The following is a 22,405-nucleotide window of genomic DNA, read 5'->3' as shown; positions in this document are numbered from 1 at the left end:
GTGTGAGAGAGAGAGAGAGAGAGAGAGTATGCGTCTGATGCATCAACAAAAAAACACGCTTCCTCTCTTTTCCCATCAGGCACCGGGGCTGTTCATGCTAGTAGCTATGCCTGTTTCTTTGAACCACCTCCGATGTGATTTGTAAACAGGTTGTGTGTGAGGTAAGCATCAGTACCTTCATTCAGATGCAACAATTAACGTATTCGGTATGTCTTTTCGCAACGTGTGATTAATTTTGCATGATGCATAATGCTAACTGAGCTTAGCCAGCTTGGCTCTATCCTCTGTTAGATTTTAGCTAGCTACAATGGTTAGCTAACAACACAATTGTTTTCTTTCCGCCCCTATTCCGACAAGTCCCACCTCCGTTTCTCCTGATTGGCCAGTACTTCCCTCCTCTCCGGTTCTGTTGTTAGTTTCTGTGTTCTTCATTCGCTCGTGCTTCTGTCGTTCAAACAACCATTCGGCGCACAGTAGGCGGGATTTGTCTTAATAAAGGTAGGAATCCTAAATAGCGATTTAGCTTGTTAGCCATTTAGCTTGTGTGCAGACGCAGTATTTGCTTTGTGCAGATGTGGGTAGCAGCATAATGTTGTTTATTAATTATTATACAATAATTATCATGCTGTAACACGCCAGCTTAGTCATGTCCTTAGACACTATTGTGTCTATTAATCAGCGAGACAAATGAGCTGTTCCAAGCTAAAATTGGGCGTATTGAATCCCAAAGCCCAGGTTCCCAGCCCTGGTCCTGGACAACCCTCTGTCCCGCACAGTTTAGTGTTTGTCCTGCTCCTAAAACACAGGATTCAGCTAATCAGCTTATTAACAGCCCTTCCTGAGTGTTTAAGTGAGTGTGTTTGAGCAGGGACATCACTGAAATAAACAGGACAGAGGCTTGTCCAGGACCAGGCTCCTAACCAGGGGACCAGGGTGATGTGGTAGCTTAGTGGATAAGACGTTGGACTAATGATCAGAAGGTTGTGAGTTAGAATCCCATGTCCATCAAGCTGTCACTGCTGGCCCCCTGAGCAAGGCCCTTATTTCTCAATTGCTCAGTTGTATAAAAATAGATAAGGGCGTCTGCCAAATGCCAGAAATGTAAAAATCCATCATTGTCCACACTATTATAGTAGATGTCACATTTAATAAAATATGCCGGGTTATACCCAGGTCAGTGTTGTATCAGCTGGTCAGTATTATACCCAGTGTTATTGTCCATTTTATGAGATCAGGGATCTCTCTTTTGTCTCTCATCAGAATAGACTAGAATTAGGAGTCTTAATCCTTTATCAGTTTAAATATATAGATATAATGTATGGTTTTATTCCAAAAATCCCAGCTGTCTGGAACCAAGCACATGTCTTCTGTTTCATTTCAAGACACCATTGTATTTTAATTCGCTTCATTTGCAAATCAGTCCTTGTGTTTTAAATGTCACTGTCAGCTGAAGTGTGCGGCATGGTGATGCAGCAAGTTAGAGGTCCAGTGTCCCTGCTATGATCCTATTAATTTCCTGTGCAAGCTGTCCGCATGCGTTTCCTCTGGGTTCTCCCTCCTGGCTTTCCTTCCACAACCATTCAGTTTGGCGCATGGTTCGGTGTCACTGAAGCTCATGGACTGTTTTTCTGCATGATTTTATGCGTAGTGCTCCTGCCATGTGATTGGTTGATTGAATCAATGCAGGAACGGGCAGGTGTTCCTATTAAAGTGAGCAGTGAATGTAGTGTATGAAGGCACAGAGGACTGGACTGCAGGACTGGATTCTTTTATTTACGTATTTATTTATTTATTTTAAGTATTCATGCTGAGGAGGACATTGTAGGTTTGCATATAGATTTATTTTGTTTGGCTCTGATGAGGCTTTGAGACCGCAGTTAGTGCAGCTGCAGTGAGTGGAGTGAGTCTGTATTATACAGTACAGGGTTTGTTTGAGAATGGTGTACTCATACCTGTAGCTTAGAGCAACATCGGATAATCCTAGGTGTCTGTGAATTTGTATATGCAGATGAGGTTTGATGGTGCTTTTCTCTGAGTGCGTTACTTTGCTCTGTGTTGCACCTGTTGGCGTCATGTGTCTTGGAAGACTGTCCGGTTGATAGAGGGCACATTATTAAACTGGAAAGAATTAGGAAATGACCGGTGACCAAATTAGGAAAATCCGTAGGACTCATCTTGAAATTTTGATCTTGGGTGTGGCCCTGGGTTGGTGGATTGGCTGTTCTTATTTACTTGCTGGAAATTAATGCTTGTGTGTGTGTGTGTCTCTGTGTGTACACATGCATGGCATCCCATCCAGGTATCCCATTTTTCCGCCTTCTCACCAAGTGTTCCCATGATACGATCCATATCCATCATGATCCTAACCAGGATGAAGAGCTTACTGAAGATCACTGAATGAATGTTTGCTGTTCAAGTTCACTCACACTGGGGAGAAAAGTCATATCTAACACAGATCTGTCCTTTACATTCTAGGTCCAACCATGTCTGAGCTGTTTATGGAGTGTGAGGAGGAGGAGTTGGAGCCATGGCAGAGGGCAATACCGGAAATCAGTTTGATTGACGATGACGATGATGACGAACCGATATTCGTCGGGGAAATCTGCAGCTCCAAGCCGACTCCTAACGTCCGAGCAGGTACGGGCATTGACGTGATGTTCACACTGAATGATTTCTGTAAAACCTTCTTTTGTGTTGGAGTTAACAACTAGTAGAAACAGTTGACAGTCAGCGCAGGGTGTTTCATGTCAATGAGATGTCATGATGCATAGGCAATCTGCTAACAAATGATATTCTGTATGGATTTATTTCAGCAGAAACTCATCGCTGAAGAGAGAGTACAGTACCGATGTACCTGAATAAATGACTCAATTTAATTCACATCAGCATCAAAACAGGAAACAGTCAGCTTCTGGTTGCTATAGAAATGAGCTGGCAGAAACTGGAAAGAGATATTCTGAATAAAAGTAAACAACGTTAAGTTGATTAAAATGCGGGGTTTATTTTCGTATACAGTCTGATCCATATGTATTTGGACAGCAACACAATTGTCTTTTTTTCCTTCTGTATGCCACTGCAATGGATTAAAAAAGATGCATGAAAGTGTAGACTTTCAGCTACCAAATGTAAATTCATCATTCCACTGTGATGGTGTACAGAGGCAAAATGGTAAAAACTGTGTAATGAGTCTATGTGTGCTGTGATCTCTCATAAGGAGAACCACAAAACTGCCCTTATTTACTAAAGTATCCTCTATCAGGATTGGCCAGCAGTTTTCTTGTGGCATCACTCGATATATTTGGGGTAATTTGTAGTGTACTTGTAGACATTCCTTATGCAATACATCTAATTCCGTTTTATTGTTGTTTAGGTGTTGGCTATCAGCGTAACCAACCAAATGTCACATTCCAACGGGTCACTCCACTGACGTCACCCCAAAAGGCTGGTCAGGCTCAGATAAACTCCGCCAAACAGTCTCCACAACTCCCTGTCCGAGGTTCCTCACAGCCGGTCTTCATCCCTGTCAGCTCTCAATCAGCACCAATGCAGGCTGGACCCAGATTACTAAACACCGTCTCCCCTCAGCCTATCATCATCAATAATCAGGTACTTTCTGTCCTCTGCTTGGTTGATCAGTGTTTGCGTAACTCAAGGATCAATAATAAGTGTGCAGGAGTTTCTGTTAAGGGAATAAAATGTTATACAATGCAATGTCAGAAATCATCTCCACTGAGTTACCACTCAGTTTCGAGTTTCCCTTGCCCTCATATTTCTTGCGTCACTCCCTGCAATTGCCGCCCAATCCTTGTCCTCCATGTTACTACCCAATCCTCATTACTCCTGTAATCCCTGGAAACCGCATCGCTACCCTATCCCCACCCCTGTGTTGCTACCTGATCTCAGCTTTCAGCGTTGTTTACTAAATCCCTGGCATCAGCGTCCCTACCTCACCCCGTCCCCAGAGTTGCTGCTCAATCCCCATGCCACACTTTCCTACCTGTTCTCTACCCTCCATGTTTCTACCTGTTCCCCCATTTTGCTGCTTGATTGCTTCCCAAACACTGTTCCATGTGTCACTACTCATTCCATCCCTTGTGTCTCTACATGATCTCTGTCCCACATGTGGCTATTTGATCCTGTCTCTGTTCTCCCCACCCTGTGTTACTAGTCGAGTCCTCTCCCCTGGTACACTGCTCGATCCTTAACCCCCTCCCAACATTGCTACCTCTTCCCAAAATCCTGGTTTTCATGATCTATTTTTATCCTTTATCATGATTTTTTACATCATATAATCTTCTTATATCCATGTGTCATTCTCAATCCCCGTCCCCATTATATTCTCCATGGTAGTCCCTGGTATATCTTTGCTCCCTGATCTGTGTTTCTTGGGTCACTCCTCAGTCCATGTCTTTCCACAACACTTTTTCTGTCCTCATGCTCCGCATCACTCCTCGTGACTCATGTTCCCTGGGTTGCCCCCCTGGTTCACATTACTTGAATTGCTCAATCCTTGTGCATGTCTTTCCTTCCTGATTTGTGTCACCTGCCCATCTGTGTCACATGCATCGCTGTTTAAACTATATCCTGTTCCCTATGCGCTATACACATGCAGCTTTTTAATGGTTGTGTTCGGTGTCGTTTGTAGTGAAACTTTAGTATTTTAGCTATTTGTAAGAATAATTTGCTAGAAAATTGCAAAATAATTCATCAGCTTCTTGTTTTAAAAAATGTTTTGAAAACAATTAATTAAAATGCTAAATAAATTGAATTATGTAGTGATACCAAAAATGGTAGAATTAGAATTTGATTTTTTTTCCTAGATTTTTTCCCCCATTACATTACTACTTGCTTTATTTTTTACTCAAATTCAAACTGGTTTTATTTATTTATTTATTTATGATTATTTATCTGTTTGTTTATTTATTCATTCATTCATTTGTTTCTTTTATAAAATTATTATATTTCTATTTATTTATTGTATTTAATTAATTATTTAATTATTTGTATTTTTTTATTTATCTGTTTATTTATTTATTCATTAATTTTATAATATTATTTTATCTATTTATTTATTTATCTATTTATTTATTTATTTATTTATTGTTTTTAATTTATTATTTGTTTGTTTGTTTGTATTTATTTGTTTATTTATTTATTTATTTAGCTTAGACCCAGACGATGTGTGAGTTTGCATGATGTGAGTTCACTCTAGTGTGTCAAACCAGTAGAGGGTCCAGCAGCTCGCTTCACATTTCTCATTCTCGGCCGTTTTTATGTTAAGTCTACATCCAAACCTGATGTTTACTTTATCTGGTTAACCCCAGAAGTCCAGGATGGTTGGCTACAGTTCACATGCTATGATATGTCATGATGTGTGTGAGACAGTATTTGTAAACTACTCTGTATTTAAGTGAGACGACATAGTGGTTGTGGTACTAAATCCACCGCACTCCTGGAGGCTTAGATAGACTTGGACTTGAGCACTGTTTGGGTTTGGACACAGATGTTATGTGTAACTTGAGTCACACGTTGTTAAAATGACCGCTTAGATGATTTGTTAAAATGTGCTTATGGTGCAAAGAAGCATGTAAATTTGTCATATTTCATTTCGTTCTTTCATAGTTATTTTATACAAAGTAATATCAAACCACTTCTACTACTTCTTTTTTTTTCCCGTAACCAGGGGTCATATCTGGGCTAAGCATTGTTTTTCCGAGTTGTTTTAGGGGTCAGTAGAAGTTAAAACCACCAGAACCTTTTTTATTAAAGCCTCCTAAATCCATGGCACTGCCCTACAGTATCATATTTGTTTTACTTCTGACTACTTTATTACTTTATGACTTCTTTTGTTTCAAATGTGAAATGATGGAGCGCCCCAGTTATTTGACATGGATTGAACTTTCAGGCTGAATTTTTTTTGGATGTGTTGTCTGTATGTTTTATTCATTTTCAGGGTTATATAGTGGCGTCACCACAAAACCTCAACAATAATAACTCGTCTTTCATCACATCCATGGGCTCTCCGTATCCACAAGGAACATCGTTCACTGTTGTGCCAGGTATGCATCGTCTCCGGATCTCAGCTACAAAGATCAGCTTTAAGTAATTAAATAGCATCTATCATATTTCCGTGTTTAAAATTCGCACCTAGGATATCAATATCGTAAATTAAATTTGATCATTTAGTTCCATTAGAAAATCTTTCGGGGGTTGTTTTTTTTTTTTGTTTTTTTTTTGTTTTTTTTTTGCATATGAATGTAGTCCGCTAACCTCAGGACGTTATGATCCTTCGTTGTGAAACACAGCAGGTCAGCCAATGGTGCAGCAGGTCACCGCACCGCCTAAACCAGTGCCAGGGGTCATCCACCGGCCCCAAGTGCAGTTAATCCACAACAACGTGGTGACACTGTCTAACGTCCAGGGCCCTGCTGACATCTCCACCCAGTCTCACTCCAGCACCAGCCCACACTCTATCCAGCACAGCCCTCAAAGCAAATCCAGCTCCCTGATCTCTTCCAAACACGTCCCACATCCTACTCTACAAGCTGTGAACAACCGGGGTGGGTATATTTGCATGATAGATTGTGTACGATATGATTTATGCTAAAAGTAGTCTCTAATTGTCTGTCTCTCCTCTCCTGACTACCACAGATAACGGGAAAATGAAACGTAGCACCCTGCCCGAGTCGAACAACGGAACGTCTAAAAGAACTAAAATCGACATGGGTTTGTTTTCATTCGCTGTATTGTTTGACACATTTACATTGTATTCCACTAATTCTTTTATTCAGCAAGAGAATTTTGTTTGCAACAGAGAACGAGAGCCCCTTGCCTAGGAAGTGTCCTAAATGTCATGTTCACTTTAACTTGATGGATCCATTGAAATCTCACATGCAGGTGAGCTCGGGATTAGTTCATCGATCGATCGTTTTTTTGGTTGTTTTTTTTTTTAAGGGCGTCTTTGGCGTTCCCGGTTGATATTCCTCTTCTCCGCTGTTTCAGATCTGCTGCCCAAATTTAATGGACACCACCCTCCCGTCAACCTCAAAGACGGACCGAGTCGCCATGCCAGTGCGATTGTGTGAAGCGGAGCGAGGGAAGCTCATCATGCTGGTGTCGGAGTTTTACTACGGGAAATGCGAGGGGGATCAGTCTGCTGCACGTGAGCAGAAGTCCAACACGACGTTCAAGTGCAACAGCTGTTTAAAAATCCTCAAGAACAATATTAGGTACGGCTTTCCGTGCTGAGCGTTGGCGTTAACGATGAACAGCAGAATCGTGAATTTAGGAAATGTTTATGGTACAGAGATGTAGACTAGGAAAAAAGACAACGGCACAAAAATGAAAAATCTAGATGTATACATGTGTTATAAACAAAGCCTCCTTTGCTCCTGAGGTGCCAGTTAATTATATAGTAGTTACAGAACACATGGACATTATATGAGTATAAGTATGCAGTGATATAATATGCTCTAAAATAGTACACTACTGGAATATTCGGTATCATGTTGAGTCAGTCTGAATGACGTTAGTGTGATATGTAGCGCATTAACCAGTGAACGCAATGGAGAGCTGGTTAGCATGTGAAAATGTGATCATGACATCATGCATAAAGGAGCAGTAACCAGTGAGAGCTGAGCTGAACTATTCATGAGAAACTATTCATGAGATCATTGGTAGGGATTTTTTGTCTTGTAGTTGGTTCAATATTGTACTGATTTTAGTAAAAGATGCTTTACGGATATTAAGTGATACCATATGACTAAATGAAATGACGTACTTCACGATTAATGACGGCAATAAAAAGCAAAGCAGGCTGCACATAATAAAAATATCAAAAGGAAGAACTATGGCTTCCTCCTACAACACAAGTAGCCTGATAAATCTCAAACAGTATTTTGAATAGACCGTGTGCGCGGCCGACTTGACCGTCCATAGGGGTAACGGTGTGCTTGGTCATTAAAATGAGCTGAACTGCTTGCACACAAACAGATTTCAGTGATGCAGAGAGACTAGTGCTGATCTGTGAGAGAGTACTTCCTATGTGTGAGCACATAGCAATGAGATTTGCACATTAACCAATGCAGTGTTACACTGTGAGTGCGAGACTGATACTGACCCACATGCTCAACATCTCTGTTAGAAATACTGTTGAACTCTCTTTACCTCAGGCCAAAAATTTTTAGTTTTGGTTGTGTCCATGTTTAGCATTAAACGTCTTTGTCGTTTCACTTCTCAGTGGTGATTAATGGCTCATATAAAAGTAGACTCTCAGAGTTTTAAGAATTTATAGGGTTTGTTTTTTTTTTAAATAAGTATTTCTGATGTTAAAAAAGTGTAGAATTGATATGATGGCTTCACACCCTTCTTTTGCTGTAAAAAAAAAAATAGTTTGGCAACTGTATCATGACTAATTTTATATCAGCAATTAAAATAATCCCTTTGTTTATACTGATTGAAAATGTCTGATAAGTTGATGTCCGTTCCGCTGAAATAATGGAAAGCTAGCATACTAGTAAAATGATTAAACAGCATAACATCATAACCAGAAAACTCAGCAGAAGTAGCTCATGGCAACATCTACCATGAACAGAGTCATGTAAAATGTTTTGTTACGTCTCTGATCGCTTAATACTAAGTAGGTTAGTAAGTGTAATTTGTTAAATGTATTGATCTCAGTTTAAAGGCTGCATGCTCGAATAACGCAAATCCCTAACACACTGAAAATGCATCTCAATATTATCCTTGATTTAGTGTGCTATATACAATTATTATATATTAGCATATGCAATTTATATACAACTGGTGCAGGTAGTAAAGAAAAGGGGAATGACTGAGAGGAAAAGAGGGACTACAGCCTCCATCACAGCTTTACCCCCTGTAGATGGATGAGACGTTATCAGCCCTCACGCTCCCCCCCCCCCGGGTCCGGAGATGAATAATGGTCGCTAGTTTGGCTGGTCTAAGAAGTGTTGGTGTGATTAAATAACTTCACTCTGCCACGGCATGAGAAAAGCCTCGCTAAGCTCCTTTTAATGGGGAGACACGTTTGCAGTGTACCCCAAGTTCCAGCAGCCAGGGTCACGGTTCGCCCGTGAAAAGGAAAAAAAGATCCCTATTAGGGGAGCTGAGGTAGCAGAACACGACGTCTGAAAAATAGGCCGCTGTACATCAGGGCAAGATGGCAAGCAGAGAGAGAGGGGGCTAGAGGCAGCCTGAAGAGCAGCTCATCATTAAGCGAAACAAAAAAGCCTGCTGTAATTGCCGGTATTATAATGGCTATTATGCATGTTTAGAAAGTGAGGCGTGAGGAGAATGAGTGCTAATTTATCTTTAGGAAAACCTTTGGGAGTCCAAATAGTGCTTTGATGCACATACAGGCCACATGCTGTTAAAAAGTCCCTTTTTAAACTAGCGACTTTGTAATTTGGTTTGTTATATTTAACAGTGCGTGGCCTTTATTCCCAAACGGCTGTGACGGCCAGTTGGCTCCTGCTGTTTGCTCTAGTTGTGGTGCTTTTGTTCTGCTGGACAGATTTGATTTATAGAAGATTAAAGTAGGTGTCTGTTTTAATATGTTTAAACGATCTGTAGTGGTATAGCGGATCGTGTAAATAGGGCACGTTGGTTGTGAGCATTTGAAGTTCGGTAATTCACAAGCCGCCGCGTGTCTATTTTAAGCAGCTTGCGGAGGAAAAGGAAGTGCTTGTTTTGAAAGAGTAGCCGCTTTGTAGTGGTTTACCTGTGTGAACTGTGCTCATCTGCATAACACTGATTTCCGCTCAAATCAAAGGCTCTCCTGTTTAGGTTTGTACGCCGTAGTCAGCGGCATCCCCTCAGCTCAGTTTCCCACATAGCAGCTCACCCGTGTTTAACATTAATGTCACACAGCGCACGAGTCCCTGATACTGTGTCTGTGATGGGGTCTTTCTCTGTATCCTTCCCATTCCGTTCTCATCTCTCTCTCTCTGGCTTGATGTTTTCACTTTTCTGTTTCTTTTTCTCCTTTCTCGGTGTGTCGTGTATTTGCTCTTCTATTTGTTTCATTCTTTTTCATTTTTCTCTGTCTCTGTTTTCTGGCTGTTTATATTTTCATTTCCTGTCTTTTATCTTTCTGTTTTTTCCTCTCACTTCTTCCTGTCTGTTCTTTTTTAGACTTACTTACAGATGCAGTTCATTTCGAATTTCATTTCCTTCCCTGCAATATTTGTGCTTTTTACTTATTTCACTATTTTTAAAGTGTCCTTTTATTGTTTGTCATTTGGTGCCACACTAAACTTTGTTGTAGTGTATACACTGTTAAAAGTTTCTTACTTCTCTCTCTCTCTCTCTCTCTCTCTCTCTCTCTCTCATTTGTTTCTGTTTTATCGGACTGCCTCTCTCTGTCTCAGGTTCATGAATCACATGAAGCATCATCTGGAGCTGGAAAAACAGAACAGTGAGAGTTGGGAGAGTCACACTACATGTCAGCACTGTTATCGGCAGTATTCCACCCCGTTCCAGCTGCAGTGCCACATAGAAAGCGCCCACAGCCCCTACGAGTCCACCAGTATGCCAGCACAAACCACCAGCACCATCCCATATGCCCATAGCAAGTCACTAAACTACTGCTAGTATACTTGAGGAGACAGGATTATTTCCAATACACACCATGCAATTAACCGAACATAAACATGATGATATCATGGCCTCACATACTCACTTTACCCTTCTTTTCTTCTTATGTGTTTTTTTCAATTCCATTTCAGCTAATTGTAAGATTTGTGAATTGGCCTTTGAGACAGAACAAGTGCTGTTGGAACACATGAAGGACAATCACAAGCCAGGGGAGATGCCGTACAGCTGTCAGGTACCTCAGATCTCTTCGTATTGCTATCGTTCAACATTTCCCATCACGTCCTGTTTATCTCACCGCTGCATTTCTGCTCACAGGTCTGCAACTACCGATCGTCATTCTTCTCAGACGTAGAGAACCATTTCCGCACCGTCCACGAAAACACTAAAGACCTCCTCTGTCCTTTCTGCCTTAAAGTCCTGCGCAGTGCCCACATGTACATGCAGCATTACATGAAACACCAGGTGTGGAAGCTGTGGGTTTGGTTTCAAGACACTGTTTGGGCTTTAGCCATGGAGGGAATCGCCCTCTTAATAATGCTGTTAGATTTGCAACTCATTTTTTACATGCAAACCAGGCTTAACGTATGTGTTAATCATTGATTTTAAGTAGAAAAAAGCAAGTGAAGGCTGACTAGCCACTTAGCATTCAGAAATAAAGTAATTTATTTCTGATTGTGATACTTTTCTAGTGGAAATTCTTATAATAAACCAGAGCTGCATCCCAAATGCTATACTGTACTATACTGTATACACGGATAAGGCATCCTGACCCGTCGAAGCATGGACTCCACTAGATCCCTGAAGGTGTGCTGTGGTATCTGGCACCAAGATGTTAGCAGCAGATCCTTTAAATCCTGTAAGTTCCATCCATAAGGACTTAAAGGATACTTTTGAGAGAAACTGACCACTGCAGACCAGGAACACCCTACAAGAGCTGCAGTTTTGGAGATGCTCTGATCCAGTGGTCTAGCCATCACAATTTGGCCCTGGTCAAACTCGCTCAAATCCTTACGCTTGTCCATTTTTCCTGCTTCTAACACATCAACTTTGAGGACAAAATGTTCACTTGCTGCCTAATATATCCCACCCACTAACAGGTGCCATGATGAGGAGATAATCAGTGTTATTCACAGCACCCCTCAGTGGTCATAATGTTATGGCTGATCAGTGTATATCTTATAGTATACTATACACTATGCACGTAAACTACACACTATGTGCTCTACTGTATAAAATAGATTTAAAAAGGGTAGTATCATTTCAATTTCAAGTTTTTTTGTTTATTAACCAGAAGTACAAGCTGCTTCACTCCTGATGGCAAATGACAGCAAAGGCATGTAATTTGATGCTGCTTGCTTTAGCAGAATACAAAAATGTTGCACTACTTACACTATTTATACTACAAAACGACATACAGGTTACCATGAGAATGTGATTTAGGACCCATCTTTTAGATTTACTTTGAAATTCTTTAGTTAAAGATTATAATACGGTCTTCTGGTTTGTGAATTGTTTTGTAAAAACCTTAGGACCCTGATTTATTAATACATCGACTGTGTTTGTGTGGAATCAGATAAAACACATACTTTTAGCGAATATGTTCTTAAGATTATTATTAACCAACGTACAAAGTACCTTTGATGAAGTGTTGGAAAGCGATGAGATCGGATGAAAGACTATATGAATAGAAACTAAAACCAGGAAGACATGAGTGTCCATCATGCTAAAAGCTAAATGGTTTTCACAGGCTATGCATAAATGCTGTTTTACTGTTATAACAACAAGGCAGAATTATAAGAAAGTTAAAAATAAAAACTTTTGTGACACTAAGGCATGTTTCAAATAAGCGTACTCGTTATCCAGACTAATCTAATGGTGTCTGTGAAGAAAACAAGCGTCCGCAAATGTTATACCCGCCTTTCTATCGTCACGATTTTATGCACGTAATCGCCGCTCGTGAGGTGACTTTCAGACTTATTAAATAGCGGTTGCAAATTGAATAGATTTGCATGGACAAGACCATACATTTTGCACTTTAAGGTGGAAACCCCTTTATTTGTATATTCATTAAGGCAAGCATGCAAACACGGACAAGACGTGCTATTTTGCTCACGTGAATGACGCAAATCCTCCATAGACCCTGCTACTAAATCGGCTTGCAAATTGGTCTGCCAGTGTTATCAAGTTTGCATGTGTTTTATTCTTTTCATACGCAAATCGTTAATGAATCTGGGCTTTCCGAGGTGAATTTGTAGGTCAGACTCAGTTCAGGTCCTCGAGTGGTGGAAGCGCTGGTTTCTGGGTTTGGGGGCTTGAGGCTACACACGTCTGAAGTCAGCAAAATGTGGAACTCGCTTGTGAGTGGCCCTGTTGGTTCTCTCTCAGAGCTTGGATTGATTTGCTTGTCTGTCGAACACCTTGGTGCAATACATAACCGTCTGACAGTGGAGACTACTTTCCTTTACTAGCCTTTAGAGGGTTTTTTCCTCGCAAAAGGAACCGAGACTAACCAAGAGGCATTTCAGACGAGAGAGAAAAAAACAATAGTTCATTAATGTGGGCCAGAGATGTTAAACTAACCTGTTTAATAGAAAAGGACATTTACTGACTAATAGTGAGCAAGCTGTGAGTGCATGTATTCACATTTTGTAATATTTACTTCACAGAAAAAAGGAATTCAACGCTGCGGAAAGTGCAGATTGAATTTTCTCACCTACAAGGAGAAAGTGGAACACAAAGCACTTCATCACCGGACTTATAAAAAACCAAAAAGCCTTGAAGGACTTCCTCCAGGAACGAAGGTTTGTATAGTGCACAAGTTATTGCATTATTGGTGTCTGCAATGGCCTTTGATATCACAGAAACCTGCTATATGCACGTGAACCAGACCATCATTTTTATTGTGCTCTGCATTCTGACCTCTCAGAAATTCCTGGTGGAATCAGGGCTCTGGCATTATCACACAAAAGACAAGTCTGTTTTAAAGAATATCACAGTTTTGTCTATATCGTGTAGCTTTTCAGTCAGCGGTCATTCTAATAGGAAGTCCTGTACATCTGCTGATTTATGCAGCCAGTCATGTGGCAGCAGCGCAATGCATAAAATCATACAGATACAGGGCAAGAGCTTCAGTTAATATGTGATCTCTCTGACTTTGATCGTGGTGATGATGATGATTATTAAACCGCATGGACTGGTTTAAGTATTTCATAAACTGCTCATCTCCTTGGGTTTTCACACATGGCATTCTCAAGAGTTTGCAAAGAATGCAAAAAAAAAAAAGAATAAAACATCTGGTGTGCAAGACGGTCCAGTTTTGGGTAAATCTTTGCCTCAGATCTATGTTCTTGGCTGACGGATGTGAATCCCAGTGTCGTATTCTGCTGTTGTAGCTGATCCAAAGCTGATGCTTTGTTTATGCTGAGATGATGTTCAGCTCATTACACTTGAACAGAGTGATTGTTTGAGTTACTATATCCTTCCTGGCAGCTCGAACAAGTCTGATCTCTCTTATCAACCACCTTGATCTGTGATGCTCAGTATAGGATTAGTTCATCCCCTGGTCCCTACAAGTTTAAGCAAATGCTGAGCTTAAAAAATTTTTTAAAAAAAATTCTGTGGACTTTTCTTCATGGCAGGTGTAAAATAAAATGTACATGTTTTGCTCTTTTATTTGTTGTAACAGATGGTTCTTTGTTAAAGAACTGTTTTTCATAATGTGTCAGGATTTTATTGGCACAGGATTTTGCTTTGGCATGCAGTACCCTACATGATTTAGCCCACTTTTTAGTTACATTGTTCTGACTTTAACATATGAATTATTTTAGCTGGTTTTTTTTTTTTTTTTTTTTATTCCTTTCACTGCACTATTGTCCCGTTCCCCCCCCCCCTAAGGTGACAATTCGAGCTTCACTCAGTGGAGGATCTACGATGTGTCCCTCCGCTCCTGGCAAGTCGTACGTCAACCTCATCCCCACGAGCCCAGACACGGTCAAACCGAATGCTCACAAGTCCAACTCCAACATAGGAAAGATGAAGACAAACCAGAGCAATAAGAACCGCACATCCTTACCCAACACTGAGCTCAGAGGCCTGAAGTGAGTCTTTAACTTACACACTCGCTGAGCTAACCTTTATACCGGTATTTTTTTGTGCGTTCTGTGTATGAGGAGTGTGTATATATATATATATATACACATACATACATATATATATATATATATATATATATATATATATATATACACATACATACATATATACATTGAATCTTTGTCCACAGACTTGTCCCCGGAGTGCACAAATGCATTGAGTGTCAAAATGAAGTCACGGAACCATACAGCCATTACCCTATATCACTGAAATGTTTTGTATGCAAGTATCGGACAAGCTGTCAGAAAGCTTTCAGGCGACACAGGCTGAGGTAAATACAGGAGCGTGTTTAAATATAAGCCCAAAATATGTAAGGATTTATATTGTTCACATGACTTACTTGTGTCTTTTTTCTCATTAAGGTTTCACAGCAGCTCCTCAAAGATACGATTAAACAAGGTGAATAGACCTCTGCGTGGTGTACGGTAAGTGTTCAGTCCTTTCACTAGTTAGAGTTAGATCTCCAGTACGAGTAGGACATTTCAGGTTACCCTGAAGCTCTAGCACTTTTACTCAACTCAGACTCGTATGCAATGTTTTAGGCTACATACTAAACTATGACGTCTGAAGTTCTGAACATCTGTGAGCTCATGTACACCGATCAGGCATAACATTATGAGCAGTGAGAGGTGACGTGAATAACACTGATTATCTCTTCATCATGGCACCTGTTAGTGGGTGGGATATATTAGGCAGCAAGTGAACATTTTGTCCTCAAAGTTGATGTGTTAGAAGCAGGAAAAATGTACAAGCGTAAGGATTTGAGTGAATTTGACAAGGGCCAAATTGCGATGGCTAGACGACTGGGGGTGGGGTGTTCCCGGTTTGCAGTGGTCAGTATCTATCAAAAGTAGTCTAAGAAAGGAACACTGGTGAAACGGCAACAGGGCCATGGACGGCCAAGGCTGACTGATGCACGTAGGGAGCGAAGGCTTGCCCATGTGATCCGATCCAACAGACGAGCTACTGTTGCTCAAATTGCTGAAGAAGTTAATGCTGGTTCTGATAGAAAGGTGTCAGAATACACAGTGCATGACCGGTCGGCTGTTTTGACAGCAAAATCTGGCAGGTGGTCATAATGTTATGATCGGTGTATAGCGCTCAGAGTGCATTCTCTTGCCCTATGCTGCAGCAGTTTGAAAAGATGTGTTTGGCTTCATGTGGCTCAGAGGAAGCAGATCGTAGCTTTTACTGTCCCGAGTTATGTGTGTATGTGTGTGTGGTGTATCATACAGGAGATCTAACTGGTGTGTGTAAATCAGTACAAGTGTGAATACAATTTAGCTGGCAAAAATCCAACTATCATGAAAAGAAGAGGGTGCAAAGATACAGAAAAAGGGATTTGCTGTTTGTCTATAGTGGTTTATTTTGTGTACATCACAGCACCGGTGACTTCTTGAATCTGTTCAGAAAGGGTTGATTCATTTTCTAGAACAGCAGCTCTGACGATAATGTCTGCTACAAATGAAGTCACAGTTTAATATTAATACACTAGTCCTAATATGTCATCGTTTCAAACTCTTTCAGAGGATTTATATGAAGAAAATGAATAGATGAATCTCTGAGCAAAGCTATGAATATAAAGGAGATTAGAATGGACTGCATGGAGAAGTGCTCCAGGATCCTCATCAACTTTGATGGATATTACAGGAAGAGATTCTGTGCTGTTATTGTTATATGTAGCGAATATTAATAGTGTAGGTGGCAGTACTGTTGAAACCAGTGTGTCTCAGAAAATATTATACTGTTTAAAGAATATATATACACAGATCAGGCATAACATTATGAACACTGACAGGTGCCGTGAATAACACTGATTATCTCCTCATCATGGCACCTGTTAGTGGGTGGGATATATTAGGCAGCAAGTGAACATTTTGTCCTCAAAGTTGATGTGTTAGAAGCAGGAAAAATGGACAAGCGTAAGGATTTGAGCGAGTTTGACAAGGACCAAATTTTGTTGGCTAGACGACTGGATCAGAGCATCTCCAGAACTGCAGCTCATGTGGGGTGTTCCCGGTCTGCAGTGGTCAGTAGCCATCAAAAGTGGTCCAAGGGAGGAACAGTGGTGAACCGGCGACAGGGTCATGGGCGGCCAAGGCTCATTGATGCACGTAGGGAGCGAAGGCTGGCCCGTGTGATCCGATCCAACAGACGAGCTACTGTTGCTGAAATTGCTGAAGAAGTTAATGCTGGTTCTGATAGAAAGGTGTCAGAATACACAGTGCATGATGGGTCAGGGCTGTTTTGGCAGCAAAAGGGGAACCAACACAATATTAGGCAGGTGGTCATAATGTTATGCCTGATCAGTGTATATATTATTATTTTTGTGATCATTTGCAGATACAAATATCTGGAATTTTCTTATTATAAAAAAAAGTGTCTGATTTCATAATGATCTGATTTGCAGGAGTCTGACTCTGGTCTGTTTGAACTGTGAGTTCCTGGCCGACGCATCTGACGCCAACCGCATGTGTGAACATCTAATCAGCAGACCCAATCACAGCTGCCAGGTCATTTTAGAAACAGGTAAAACATCATCTCTCACACAATCACTGCCATATTCTCAGCTCTGCTTTCCTCTGCCTGAGTATGACCGATCGTTATTCTCTTCTACACATTGCAGATGCAGATTCGACAGTGGAGAGGTGAGCGATTTGATGCTCCTTATGACGTTTATAGTGCAGACTTGATTAGCGTGTGATTAATTCCACATTGCAGTGTTTAGCACTACATGGATCACATAGGGTGCCAGGAGTAAAGCAGTTATAAAGCTTTTAAATAATTAAACATATAATAAATGTCAAGTAAAACAAAATTCGGGATGGTCAGAGTGAAAAGGGCTTTCAGGTTTGTTGGAGTTTTAATTAAAATATATCTTATTTGATTATTAATGAGCTTATGATTTCATACAGACCCAGACAACAACAAATAGTTTGTATGACATAAATCACACTAGGTATGGTTTGCTTAAACTTATCAGGAGACTGATATTTAGCGATGAATACCTTGCTATCTTTATTCTTCACAGGATTTATTTTATTATTTTAAACTGAGACTCTTTTCAATACAGTTAAACTAAATCTCAAAAGTCTTACTATTCACTATACATGGATCAGGCATAACATTATGAGCACTGAGAGGTGAAGTGAATAACACTGATGATCTCCTCATCATGGCACCTGTTAGTGGGTGGGATATATTAGGCAGCAAGTGAACATTTTGTCCTCAAAGTTGATGTGTTAGAAGCAGGAAAAATGGACAAGCGTAAGGATTTGAGCGAGTTTAGACTAGCGGACTGGCTAGACGACTGGATCAGAGCATCTCCAAAACTGCAGCTCTTGTGGGGTGTTCCCGGTCTGCAGTGGTCAGTATCTATCAAAAGTGGTCCAAGGAAGGAACAGTGGTGAACCGGGAAAAGGGTCATGGGCGGACAAGGCTCATTGATGCACATGGGGAGTGGAAGGCTGGCCCGTGTGATCCGAATCCAACAGACGAGCTACTGTTGCTCAAATTGCTGAAGAAGTTAATGCTGGTTCTGATAGAAAGGTGTCAGAATACACAGTGCATGACGGGTCAGGGCTGGTTTGGCAGCAAAAGGGGGACCAACGCAGTGTTAGGCAGGTGGTCATACTGTTATGCCTGATCAGTGTATATGCACACTACATAGACCAGACATGCTGTTGGGAAACCCACATACGGCACACCCTTAGAGATAAAGCCACAGAACAAGAGAAATTATGATATTACAATTTACATGTACTCAAATACTTTTTAGTGTATATAATAATAATAATAATAATAATAATAATAATACAATACAGTATACTAGAAATAGCATGTCTTTATTCTTAACTTTTTCCTACATCAGGCAGCCAAAAGGCTCAGGAAGCATGTTTTGATGGACTTATATATGTGTAATGTAAAATAAAATATATTAAATGTTATTATAATAATAATTTCCTGTCACTACAACACAGTGTGTGTGTGTGTGTGTGTGTGTGTGAGCACAGAACAGTATTCCTGCAGTGACAGTATTTGTGTTGGTGCTAGAAGAATGTGGACAGTGTGTCATTAAGCAGGGTTACTGCTCAGGGGAAGAATCTGTCTCTATATCATGAGAATCTTCTTTTGATTTCTATTTATTGTAATTTGGTCGCTTGCTATTGTTGCTCAGGATTGTTAAGCGTTACCTCTGAGGATTGTCCGTGCCATATCTTCGCTCTCAGAGGATCTCCATGATGTATTGGGAGACAGTGACACCAGACGTCTGGTGCTTTTGTTAAACGTAGAGGGCAGAGTTGTAAGGAGAAGAGGATAAAAATAGAGAGAGTGATTCACCTCCACTGATTTAGATAAATTGCCCTTTGTGATGAAATACGTGTGCAATTTCCAACTCTCTGACCCTTGGATTCTATGAAAATACCATTCTTTGTGAAAAACCATCACTCATTTCATTAGTCTAATTTGGTTGCGTGTTAAGTGGTGTGCAGAAGACACGGTGTAAATTAGGAGTGAGCTCCGGCCTTAATTAGCACAAAAAGGAAAACAACGTAACTAATGTGCAGCAGAGAGAAAGGTCCTTAAGAGTCAGAGTGAAGTATTGCAGGATCGAGGTGTAAGAAAACGCACACTGCTTATTTATTTATTTCTTTATTTTTTATTCCACAAGAACTGACACTCCCCAAGAGAGTCTTTCAGTAATCCACCCGAGAGCTTATTGTTCTGTACTTCAGACTCTTAAAATAGATGTTCGTCCTCGGTTTACTTCATACAGTTAATCTCTTTGCTTTGTGACTCCTTAATGCTTAACTGCTGATGTATTGTAGTGCTGCTTAATTAATGGTGTTTAGTCGTGGTCACTCAGTTACTTTAGTCGTGGCTTATTTGGTTAATTAAGATAAGATCAATATAATCACCTCTAATGGTGTGCTTCACTTGTATATCAGTTTTATTGTCTTAAATTGAAAGAAAACAATCACAAGTTTCATTAAATAACAAGAAGAATGTTTCTTGTCTTGATGTGGTGTTTTTGTCTTTATTTAGGTCGACTCTTTGCGACAATGATAAGGTGAGTGAAGATTTCCTGCTTTACTTCCTGTAGTTTCTCTTTGTCTTCTCACGTGCGCATCACCTGTACTATTTTGTGACAGGTTGAGCCCCAAAGTCCGAAAGCAGAAGTGAGCAGTTCTGACAGGTGAGGATGTTTCTTTATATTACGATTCATATATACATTATATTTATTCATACACATTCCATCCCCCTAATCTGTGGCCATTTTCTTATCCTGTGCTTCAGTTCTGTTGAAACCAAAGTATCCTCCGAGATATCAGGGCCGAATGAAATGGAATCTCTGAGCATTGCTAACGTATGGAGCGAAGGATGCGTCACGGAGCCGATTAGAAATGAGGTTACCCCGATGCAGACTGTTCACCAAGATGCAGAAGACAAGGCGGAACCTGAAAGCGTGGAGCCTACAGCCGAGAACGGCTCAGTGAGGACAGAACCTCAGGACACTGATGCTCCCGTCAGCCCTCGCAGCCCAATCGAAAACGGAGGCGGAGTCAGAGCAGACGACTTCCTGAATAAAGGTGATAAAGCAGAGTCCGTAAGTGTGCACTCCCTGCTGGAACCTCTCACTCCATCCAAGGTCCTCGAAGGCGACGAAGCCGAGAATGGACCAGAACCGAAGAAAGACCTTTCACCTACCTGTAAAAGAGACATTGAGGAGGAGGAGACCTCAGGCCTGATAAGCACCTAGAAAATTTTAGCTTCAGAGTAGCATAGGACAAGAACACCTCCATTTTTACTTTTACATATTTTTTAATCTAGCTATAAAAACGTACTTAACGGTTGTTACTTAATGTAAGACTTTCAGCAATTATGGAGTGTTCATCTCTTGGAAGTGACAAGGAAAAAAAAACATGCTGTTTGTGATGAAACTTGAATTAAGGAAGACTGATTGTGTTACTGTGCTCCAGTACAAAGTATTTGCCTTTTATACAGAATCATTGTCCATTTCAGAAACAAACTGAGAGACTGTGAAATGAACTTTTACCATAGTCAGCATTGCTTCCCCCCAATGTGTAATACCATTAACTGCCACACCAGGAACCTGAATTATCATGGACTTTAGGTAAGATTGTGTCTCAGTACACCGTATTATACCACGGTGTACCTGACTGATCAACAAGCCTTCTCCACAAAACGGAGCTTTATTGTTTTCAGTGTGAAATATTCTTTTATAAACTTCTTTTAAATAGGAAAAGAAGATTCTATCAGTATCACTTACACTGTTCTAGTTATTCATGCTGGACAAAGGCTCTGGGTTTTAAAGGTAAGGCTCCATCTAATATCTTCACTCAACTTAAAAACAAATAAAGCTGAACTTTTTCTTTTATTACATACCTGGCATTACTGTGCTGCTTGGTGACTCGTTGGTTTCTTCTCAGCATTCCATTAACTTGATCTCACTCAGTTTCACTGTGAAGCTGCACATGATCCAGAAGCTACACACGATCCAGAAGCTACACACGATCCAGAAGCTACACACGATCCAGAAGCTACACACAATCCAGAAGCTACACACGATCCAGAGGGATGCCAAACAAACGGTTTATTTGAACGAAAAGACACTTCATGACTGCACACCTACAAAATGACACGATTTAAGTTTCAGTCAGTTTTCAGGTTTCAGAAATTTGGAGGAATAATTGTTGTTTGAATTTTTTATATTATTGTTTTTTGTGTGTAAAATCAATTCAAATATTTCCTTTCATTATTAAATATTTACACATGCCATATTCTCATTTTGACGGTATAAATCTGTTACTCCTCTTTGGAGCCTTTTATGTAAAAGTTTGTAAGTTACTGCGTCATGTCTTTAAAATTGTGTGATACACTATATTGCCAAAAGTTTTGCGACACCCCTCCAAATCATTGAGTTCAGGGGTTGGGCTTGGCCCCTTATTTCCAGTGAAAGGAATTCTTAATGCTTCAACATACCAAGACATTTTGGATAATTTCATGCTCCCAACGTGGATGGAAGGATGACCCCTTCCTGTTCCAACATGACTGCACACCAATGCACAAAGCAAGGTCCATAAAGACATGCATGAGTGAGTTTGTTGTGGAGGAACATGACTGGCCTGCACAGTGTCCTGACCTCATCCTGATAGAACACCAACAGCCAGGCCAAAACTGGGACATCTGCCTTTACATGCACATGAATGTAATATGGAGTTTGCAGCTATAACAGCTTCAACTCTTTTGGGAAGGATTTCCACAAGATTTAGGAGTGTGTTTATGGGAATTTTTGACCATTCCACTAGAAGCACATTTGTGAAGCCAGGCACTGATGTTGGACGAGAAGGCCTGGCTCACAATCTTCATTCCAAACAAGTTCTATCAGGTTGAGTTCAGCACTCTGTGCAGGCCAGTCAAGTTCCTCCACACCATACTCACTCATCCATGTCTTTATGGAGCTTGCTTTGTGCACTGGTGTGCAATCATGTTGGACCAATAAGCGGTCATCCCCAAACTGTTCCCACAAAGTTGGGAGAATGAAATTATCAAAAATGTCTTGGTATGCTGAAGCATTAAGAGTTTGGAACTAAGGGGCCAAACCCAACCCCTG

General features: G+C 40.6%; 1 protein-coding gene across 4 annotated transcripts; it reads left to right on the top strand.

The window, feature by feature from the left end:
* Nucleotides 1-10: 10 nt before the first annotated feature.
* Nucleotides 11-21,749, top strand: znf280d (zinc finger protein 280D). 4 transcript variants are annotated; one of them, XR_009203821.1, is made up of 21 exons: nucleotides 11-161; nucleotides 2,476-2,637; nucleotides 3,371-3,606; nucleotides 5,954-6,059; nucleotides 6,309-6,560; nucleotides 6,652-6,726; nucleotides 6,815-6,897; nucleotides 7,003-7,229; nucleotides 10,392-10,549; nucleotides 10,749-10,849; nucleotides 10,933-11,079; nucleotides 13,284-13,418; nucleotides 14,512-14,714; nucleotides 14,900-15,040; nucleotides 15,132-15,194; nucleotides 17,180-17,298; nucleotides 17,396-17,417; nucleotides 19,816-19,840; nucleotides 19,923-19,966; nucleotides 20,068-21,106; nucleotides 21,222-21,749. XR_009203821.1 is itself a non-coding variant. In XM_058382109.1 (20 exons), the coding sequence occupies exons 2-20, from the start codon at nucleotides 2,484-2,486 to the stop codon at nucleotides 20,528-20,530; spliced, it is 2,757 nt and encodes a 918-aa protein (XP_058238092.1). In that variant the 5' UTR covers nucleotides 11-161; nucleotides 2,476-2,483; the 3' UTR covers nucleotides 20,531-21,176. The 4 variants fall into 4 exon arrangements, 1 of the variants encoding a protein (XP_058238092.1); XR_009203820.1 differs by having other exon boundaries at nucleotides 6,306-6,560; nucleotides 21,248-21,746; XR_009203819.1 differs by having other exon boundaries at nucleotides 6,306-6,560; nucleotides 21,222-21,746.
* Nucleotides 21,750-22,405: the final 656 nt, after the last annotated feature.

The sequence above is a fragment of the Hemibagrus wyckioides genome, linkage group LG27, assembly GCF_019097595.1.
Source record: "Hemibagrus wyckioides isolate EC202008001 linkage group LG27, SWU_Hwy_1.0, whole genome shotgun sequence".
NCBI lineage: Eukaryota > Metazoa > Chordata > Actinopteri > Siluriformes > Bagridae > Hemibagrus > Hemibagrus wyckioides.
The sequence above is the reverse complement of the archived record's forward strand: the minus strand, read 5'-3'. Positions and strand labels throughout refer to the sequence as shown.